This window comes from Frankliniella occidentalis, unplaced genomic scaffold (assembly GCF_000697945.3).
Source record: "Frankliniella occidentalis isolate FOCC.00 unplaced genomic scaffold, Focc_3.1 Scaffold60, whole genome shotgun sequence".
Taxonomy (NCBI): domain Eukaryota; kingdom Metazoa; phylum Arthropoda; class Insecta; order Thysanoptera; family Thripidae; genus Frankliniella; species Frankliniella occidentalis.
This window is the reverse complement of record NW_026267190.1, coordinates 466269-475533: the sequence shown is the minus strand read 5'-3', so window position 1 is coordinate 475533 and position 9265 is coordinate 466269. Positions and strand designations below refer to the sequence as shown.

At 47.7% G+C, this 9265-nt stretch overlaps 1 protein-coding gene across 1 annotated transcript; it reads left to right on the top strand.

The window, feature by feature from the left end:
* Positions 1-4703: 4703 nt before the first annotated feature.
* Positions 4704-8714, top strand: LOC113206105 (ornithine decarboxylase antizyme 1). The gene is given in 5 exon segments (XM_052267855.1): positions 4704-4890; positions 6512-6578; positions 6580-6696; positions 7095-7344; positions 7423-8714. Coding segments are annotated over 5 exon segments (639 nt in total). The 5' UTR covers positions 4704-4801; the 3' UTR covers positions 7539-8714.
* Positions 8715-9265: the final 551 nt, after the last annotated feature.

Below are 9265 nucleotides of genomic sequence, written 5' to 3'. Positions count from 1 at the left end.
CGCCTGCCAAGTAGGCACACTGCGTAAACAAACACCGGCCCGGAGCGGACGTCGCTCTCGGAGACCGTCAAACATTGGGCCACACCACCGTACGTTTTGGAGTCTCCCGCACCCTCACCGTTTTTCTTTCCGTGTTATTTATAGTTTATCTCACACATGTTCTTCTTTTTCGGGCGTTTTTCACCGATAAACCAGAGGGGATAGTCGCGGTCTTTAAAACTGCATTTATTGGGCATGCCTTCCCTCCCCCCCCTTTTTCGCTCCGGCCGCAGCGCCGCACGTCCTGGGCATGAGGCTCTACGCCGGTGGTGCGCTTTGGGCTCGTGCGGCCAGACCTCCCCCCTCCCCAATTCATTTGCTCTATTGACCGAATTGGGGACTGGATGAGGGACGGGCGGTGCCTTATTTAGTCGTTTATTTTTGTTTTGGCGGCGACAGCCGATGATGCAGGACTCGCGATGTGGAAAAGCGCGAGGTTGGTGGTCGCCGTCGAGCAAAAGAGCGATGAGGGAGGAAGGGTGCCTCCTCTGTCTCTACCGAGTGCCCCGTGACCCTAGTGACCCCGGCTCTCCCCCGGGGGGCTGTGGCCGCACCCGGGCGCGGGCTGTAGCCTGGGCCTTCGCTCGCCCGCCGCGGGGCGCCCCCCGGTTTCGCCGCGGTGGTGTAAGCGGAGCGTCCGGGAGCGTCAGCCGGGAAAGAAGGGAGACAGAAAGAGAAACGTCGAGAGAGGGGACCGGAGGGGACTATAGTTCTCGCTTTGTCTACGTCGTAATTCGAGTGAGATAAACAGCGGCGCGCGGTGGTGCGGCAGGGCGGGGCCGGCCCGTAAGCGCGCCGCACCCCGCCGCATGCCGTCGAAGAGTTAACTACTCGTACCTTTATGGACAAATTTTGACATTATTTTCAATGACAAAATAAATGAATGGATGTGAAATTTCGGTCTCTTGTACTGATAGAATGTCGCTTGTTGTCGTTCGTCCGTTTTATTAACATAAATTGGAAATGCGTTGCCGTTTGTCGCGAACCGCCTTTTCTTGTTGACGTGAGCAGTAGGCCTAGCAGGCCTAGCAGCGGCAGCACCATCATAGCGACAGCATCAGCAGCAGCTGCTGCTGCACCGGCATCAGCAGGCAGCAAAGCCATGCCAGCGGAATCGTCTGGTCAAAGTGCCATAGTCTACCTCCTCTCCTAGGTGCGGGTCCGTTCCACCACTCGCTTAATGCGCCATACGGGGCCAGGCACTTCACATGGATGGGCCCGATCACGGCCCCTGCCCATGCTGCACCCCTTCTCCCCACCCCACGTAGGACCCCAGGTGGCGCAAATGAGAGTGCGCCCGCAGTACACAGCCCTGTTGCCGTGCGGCGTTTTCTCAATGATTCGTCACAAGTCGAGCACTTCTTTCAAGAGAATCGCGACGCGCGGCTGCCCTTATCTTTTGATTATTTTTCGCGACGGGGCCGCGCAGGATTTGACTGGCGTGGCGGGGCAACCGCGGGGCGCGGGGCGGTGAGGAGTGGCGTGGCGGCGCAGCAGCGTGTGCACCCTCTAGGTAGGCGAGCTGTCCTCCTTCCCTTCCGGGTGAGCTGAGCTATGTCGGCTGTGGACTGTGGATGAGTGAGGCTGCGGCCGGCTGGCTATGACTAGTGCCGTGCGATGTGCGATATCATGCCGCGCCGCCGTGAGGCTAGTACCAAATACCAAACACTTGACGAGACGGCACAATATTGAATTATCCGAAATGGACTTTGTTTTCGACCAGTTTTGCCACAAAAATAGGCATTCAGTAGCACAAACACACAGGAATGGAGCTGGCTGCATCATCGCCTGCCTACTAGGCCACCCCTTCTCGCTCGTGTGGAAATGTTGCCTACCAGGCAGGAGTGGATGCAGCGAGCTCCATACCTGTGTGTTTGGGCTACTTGTTGCCTTTTTATTTATCTGGCAACATTGTTTTCGACAACCGTGTGTGACCACAGTGTGATCATTCCCTGGTGGTGTAAGACGCGGGGATTCAAACTCAGACAAGCTACTCGCTCCCCGCTGCTCTACTGTGCGGAGGGCAGATGGTGAACGTTGGCGTTGGTGGGCCCATACGTTTTCTTTTTACGAATCTGGTGGACAATGTGTTGGCGATTACTTGCTGACGCTGATAGCGGTGTAGCTGCTATCTTTAGATTAGCTTGTTGCATGGAGGCGACATTGCACGAGGGAATGTTCCATTCTTAGTCCTTGGCCGTCTCAAGACCCTCACACAATGGGCGCCAGGAAGTTTCCGTAAGGTTAATAACCATCCCCGGAGGAGGGCATATCTGAAAAGGCGACCTCCTTTTCCACGAGCACATCAAGGTGGCACAGTACAGTCGCTGTCGCCGTTCTCGTTTTGGTCCCGCCCGAGTGAGGAGGCTCGGCGGAGACCGGCACGTGTGTTGTAGAGAATCCTGGGCCAGCAGCAGCAGCAGTCGAAAGATCAGACGATCTAAACACACACACAAAACAGAACAAAAGAACATACTTCAGAAGGAAGATATGTGGTTGGGGACTTGCGACTTGGCGACTGAGCGATTTTGCCTGATTTTGCGATTGGCGATTTTGCGACTGGCCTGCCGAGAATCCCGCAAGCCGAGCTCGCGCGACAAAGTAGCGCTCTCAGCAGAAGACAAAGGCGAATGAAAAGGCGCGCCGCTTTAGTGCCCGACTATGTGGCGTTTTGCACTAAACACAAAATCCTTGATCCCGAAGTCCGAAGTCGTAAGTCGCCAATCAACCACTCGACTATCCTAGCTGGGCAGGATCGAATGGGTCCACTTACTCTCGGGTGGGCGGGTTGCCTACGCGGAGCCGTAAAGGGGCCATTATGGTGACCAAAGCCAAACAACCCGCACGCCCCACGCGAAGGTGCTAAGCGCCCACCCACCCCGTTTCCTCGGGGGCTTCGAGGGTTTTAAAGAGGTGGTAGCTGGTAATCTCTCGGATGATTCAATGTTTCACACGCGATTTATTTTTCGGTGGCTCAGGCTTATTTCTCCCCCTTCCACGACTTATCCACGGTCGTGGTTGCAGCATTATTTTTCTCCTCTGTCGAGTCAGAATAAAGATCCATTTATCGCCACAAGGCTCTTTTACCCTGTACCGCGGTTGGCTCAGCGCTGGCGCTCGCTGTCCTAAAGTGTGCAGTGTGGTCGTGTTCTGCGCTCAAAGACTAAATTTTGGCGATAAGCCCGTTGCGTTACCCGTTTGTGTGTCGAGTGCATGGAGGCAACCTTGACGAGCTCGAGCATAGCGGCGCATAGCGAGTGGATACCCCCACCCCCCGGCAGGCCAACGCGCCGAGTTGGTGTCCTGAGCCGAGAATCTTTCACCCTGCTCGCACCCATCCAGTGGGCTGCGGGTGCGAGGGAGACGGCAGGCGCCCGCCGCGAGCCTCTGGACGGGCCGGCCGGGGTCCGGGGTGTCCATGTCGCTCGTAACATAAACCGCTACTCGCTGCACCGGCCGCCCCGCCCCTCGTATGCGACCACACCTCGGAGAGAGGGAAAGAGAGAAAGAGAGGCAAGGTGACGAGCGCAGGGCACACCTTCTTCAACTTCAACTTCAAAAAGGGTTATCAACCGCCCCCAGCGAACGCCGAACGTATCGATATACCCCCTTCAAACAAAATCACGATACTTTTTGAACATCACGCCTCGGACTTCCCCGCCCGTTATCGGCGTAGTGCAAGGGGGAGGTTCCACGGATGACGCCCACCCTATACAGGACGTGTCCTTTCGTACAGCCCGGCGCACAGTCGTGAAGCAGCGCCCACGTCTGGTCCCCGGGACGGGACGGGGTCCACGTATGCCCGGGGAAAACAACAACAGCCGCAGCGCGAAGACGATGCGGAGAAAAGAGAGGCGACCTGCCAAAAGAGCCTGGCGAGGCAGCTTGGGAGAGACTGCCTACACTCTGGCACGTGTAGCCAGCACGAGACCAGAGGCCGCATGGACGGACGCCACCGGACGTCTGAGCTGGAGTGGACGAGATGTGGAGGGACTTCCCTCTGTTCGGGGGGCTCCTGCCGCCCTTGCACCCTCATCGCCCCCTCGCCCCCAACCACTGGCGGCGCAGGGTCGGTCCTACCGGTGCGGTGGGGATCTCTATCCAAACTTGAGGCTCATGGTCAGCTTCCAGTCACCCAGGAAATATTCGTTGTTTCGAATGGCGATATGACGGCAAAAGTCTTGTACGACCGACGTTAATCGTTGCCGCATCCAGCATTTCATTGATCTCCGAGGCGAGTTTTGGCGGCGCGGGCGGGGAGGGGCGCGGGACGGGACGCTTGTCGGCGAGAGCATGTTTGCCAGGGGCTGCGCCCGGGAGAGGACGGGACGCTTTCCCTCTCGGACTCAGCCGGATCAGCTGAGGGTGACAGAGACAGAGGACAAGGGTGTGCAGCGACTCTACTCCCACCCCCGTACCTGACGTCAGCGTGACGTATTGGGCAGATAAAAAAAGGCAGGAGTACCAACCTAGGGGCGTTCACTCGCGGGTGTCTTACCCGGAGAGTGTCATGCGCTAGAAATAACACCAAGAGACGCTTCAAATGGAGAAATCGTATGAAAGTTTGATAATCCCTTAAATTTGCACAAAAACTTGAAATATAAGTGAAATGGAGACGACACACGCGCAAGCTTTCGTGCGCAGTGCTTGGCAGCAGTGGCACCATCCATGTATATGTGATCAAACAAGTGAAGGAATAGGTCACTGATGGTTTGTTCCCGCAGCGAAAAGAGTTCAGTACCGTTTAATTTACCCGAGAATTATGAGTATTAGTGCCCTTTTGGCCTTAAGTAATTCCGAAAGCAGTAAGGAAGACTTTTTAGAAGCCATGCCCGCCTTAAGTTCAAGTTGGTAAGTATTATGAGCTAAATTAGTGGAGTGGTCTTCTCGAGCCTTTCTGGACGTCCGCCATGTTGTATTGCACATACCTCACGTTCGTCATGGACTTTTAAATTATCTCCATTCTTCAATACTCATCGCTAGATAATACTGCATTGACAATTAATATAGACGCATAGCAATGGTTCAAATCCTACCATGTCGTCCTCATTCGTACTTTTCTCTGAATTTCGTTCATCATACCCCCTGCCATTCTCAAGTATTCCGTGGCAGTCATTTTTCCCGTCGTCCTGACTTACGCAATAAACATGCATTACTTATGAATTTCTTTTCCATTATGTATCAGTTTAAAATTTTCCTGATATTTTTAAATTGTGATGTTACTGGAACGTGGGTTACGGAAGGAAGTTGATTTTTAAGGATATTTGAGAATGTCAGTCAATTTCTATTTGCTTTAGATTAGAAAATATCAGTACATTTCTTATGCTCCTGTTCAAATATCTCATCTATATTTTCTTTGTTTTGTTATCTTTATTTTCATAGAATATAGCATTTTAAAATTTGACTTGTTGTAATTCTATGGAAATAGATGAACATTGAACTTTTTTATTTAGTGTGAAGGCAAAGTGGGAAGGCAACCCACTTTAGCTTAACTTTGAGCGATACTGTTGGAAATATTCTGGAGTTCAACAGCATCGTGGCATGCCTCCTCATGATTATTTTTTTAATTTGTTTTTATTTTACCTAATTCTATGAATTTGGCTCAAATGAAATTCTTTCTCAATAGTCTGCTACGCACATGATGTGGCAACAGTGCTTGCCGGATTTCAAAGTTACGCATTACCAGCCAAATCCTTAAAGAATTTGGTGTGGACATGTGATTTTTCTTTTCTGAGAAGATGCACAAACGTGTTTTCAACCTTAATTAAACCAGAGATCTGTGCTGTTGCCAAGTTGTAGGCAAACAGGTCTTTTCTATGATCGGACCATTCTGTGATTTGACATTGCTTCAACATGTAATCCAATTTCTAAATTTTCATTCTTTGTTCTGTTTGTACTGTATTGTTCAGATTTGATTTGATTGGCCTTAATTTCTAACTCTGGTGTCTTTTATTTGTTCACAATTTCCTCATGCTGAGCTTATCTATTTTTAGACCCTACAAAGTCATGTTGATTCAGTTTAGAACCAGATGTTCTCTTGTTTAAGTTGTGGCTTTGTGCCAAGAATAAGTTGTTTTTTTAAATATTGAGTTCAATATACCCTTGGTGTTATCAAACTTCAAATCATTTTCCAATTTTTTCTTACATTTACCTCAAGTGTATTTGGTCAAGTTCTTCTCAGTATCTACTTTACTTATTTTCTGCATTAGGACATTCAGTATTTCACATGATTCTTAATAGGCTACAAAAGCTCTTGTATTATGGCTCCACTGCTTCTGCAAACTGTTTGGGCTGAGAGTAGCTTGGGTCCAGTCTATAAATAAACCAGTTGAACCACTGCCCACTGCGTAGCACGTTATGATATATGTGCCAGTGAAGGTGACAAAACCTTGCCAAAGCTTTAGTTTCCTTGATGCTGCTAAGGGATTTGTTTCTGATAAGTTGTTGTGAATAACTTTTGTTCTGTTTTCAGCTCTTCCGAGGTGGAGGCCGTGCCCCAGTACTGTATAACGTTGGGCGCAGGGCCTCAGTCTTGGTCCTGATGGCCCCCACACCGCCTTCACAATTGTGTCGCCGTCACTCAGCACAGAGGGCAGCGGCGTGGGGAAACCAAAGGAGCTCTCTGTGAGCGCACTGCGTAACTGCAATGTTGTGCAGGTAAAGATTATATTATTAATGCTGTTGTACGGGTTGGTCCCTGGTTGGCCTATGCCTACCAGAGTAGGGGGAAGAAGCTTACTGTCCATTAGACATTTGCCAACTTTTATTCTGGGTTGTGGGGAGGGGTGGGTTTGTGAGACTGTTGTTGGACCTCATCTGTTTAGTCTCCTGCTCTCTCTCCACATTGTCAGTTCATGGATCCTTTAGGGCTACCTTGTATTTATTCAAAGACATTGCCTCAGTCTAGCATATGTCTCTTAATATTTTGTGAATTTGGTTTCCATAATTTGAAATTAGTAAACTGTTATCCTGATGGAAAAGTATTGTTTGTTATAATCTACTGTACAATCACCCTGTCAATTCTTTTCTCACATACCTTAATTCTATGGTTGCAGGAGAATGAGTTATTAAAAGCAGCAAGGTCACTGGAGTCACTGCGTTTGACGTTTGTGCTCCAGTTGACTGAGAGTAGCCAGGTGCTATGGGAAACAGTGCTGTGGCAGGGACGGCTGTACATCCAGCTGCCGTCGTGCCTGCTGCCAGAAGGATCAAAGGAGGGCTTTGTCTCTTTGTTGGAGTATGCTGAAGAAGTACTGAAGTGCAGTCATGTCATCTTGTGCTTCAAGAAAGATCGATCCGACAGAGGTAAGTTTGAATTCCTTTTGTATCTACTGTGGGAGAATTTTGGTTTGGTTGTGATTAATCTTGAAATTTCTTTTCCAGCCCTTCTTGTGCGTACCTTCATGTTCCTGGGATTTGCTCCCCTAGCTCCTGGTAATACTCTTGTGCCGCGTAAAGCAGATCCAGGCAACCTCTACATGCTCTACACTATCGAGTAATTGTTCATAAATAGCCATGCCTTGCCACAGACAAATTTTGCACTTTTTCCCTTATCATTGCTACAAAACATGTTCTGAGTTTTGAATATTACTTTCTGATAGTTTACTCAAATTTAAAAGTGGTATGTGAAACTAAAAGAGTTAACTGTTCAATTCCATGCCATTTTAATTTATGACAAATTTGCTGTGATGGCGATGAAACAAACTAGCATCTCATTTTGCTTAGGTATATATCTGTATTGGCTTAAAATATTTATATGCTTTAGATATTTCATATAGATGTCGCACATATGTTTCTATGGTCTGTTGGCAAGCATGCATTTAGGGTGTTGTTTTGGTCTGTAGTTAACTTATACAGTGTCTTCTTTATACCACCGGTGAAATCTTTCAGGGCCGAACAGCTGTCAGGTCTATTGAAGGTTATAACTCTTCTGACTTTCTCTGATTTTTTTAGTCGCCATTAAGACATTCTGAAATTTAAGATCCAAGTTTTCATTCTCTAGCAGTAACATTTCTTGTTTCCCTACGTTGGTTTAGTGAGAGGGAACATATGATAAATTATCGGGTACTTTTTAATTAAGTGGCAGTTTGAGGCACTTTCATCTTCATCTTTTCATTTGCACCAAAATTATATCTGGTTGTATTTCACATCCCTAAAAATGTCACAGTAGTTCTTTCATACTAGTGCCTCAAACTAGTTAACAAGTTTCCGATCTTTGATTCATATCTGTCCCTTGTGTTGAGTGACAGTGACACCAAAATATGAAACACGCGTATAAATTTCACTTCATACGTAAGAAAAAAAATATAAAAAAATAAAGAAAATGTATAAAAAAATGTAGATTTTGTTTTTACACATGGTTATTTTTTTGTGGTTCACATTATACTTTCATGCATTATACCATTCCAACTGTTTACTTGGTTATCTGGCATTAGCTGGGCGGCCCGGCATCACCGGTTTTCGTTTTTATAATCATGTAGGTGAGGGAGTGGTTACATTACCTTTTTTTTTGTCGTAATGTATGTCATTAGATTAAGTTTTGTATCATTGGAAATATTTTATTTGTTTAGTACCCATTTTAAGCATTCAAGAATCAAATATATATCCTGTTCAATTATTATTCTTTGACTGATGGTTTGGAGTTCACTAATAAATCCAACATTACTCTACAACAATTGATAGTGAAAGTGATTTCTTACCCCTTTTTGAAACTCCATGTTGTAGAAATGCTTCCTTTTCATTATTTGCTTTGAAGACATACCTCATAGTGCAGGTAGAAAAAGAGCGAGGTAGTGGCATGAAATACAACTAAAACAAGATAAAATACTATTTTGGAGTACATATGCACATGGCGGGAACACAGTACCATGCCGGATTTGGGCCATTTAGTAATTTGGACCTCATTGAACTCTAGGGGTGGTTCAAAATGAAATACAGAGCACGGCTGGTGCATGGTTCCTGATATAAGATTTCGACTGAACGAGGCTTGTTTGAAAGGAAGCCAAATTATGTTTCAAACAAGCCACGTTACGTTAAAATTCGAGAATGGGAACCATGCTCAAGCCGAGCTTAAACATGCTCAAATTGTCAGTTTGGAACACCCTATTGAACACTTAAAACGGGGGACAGCGCTCAGAAGTATAAGGGTGAGGAGAGCGATGGGTTGCTTAGCCCTTACCCGCTTACCTCTACGGCGGACCGATTTGCTTGCATTTTACCGTATTTT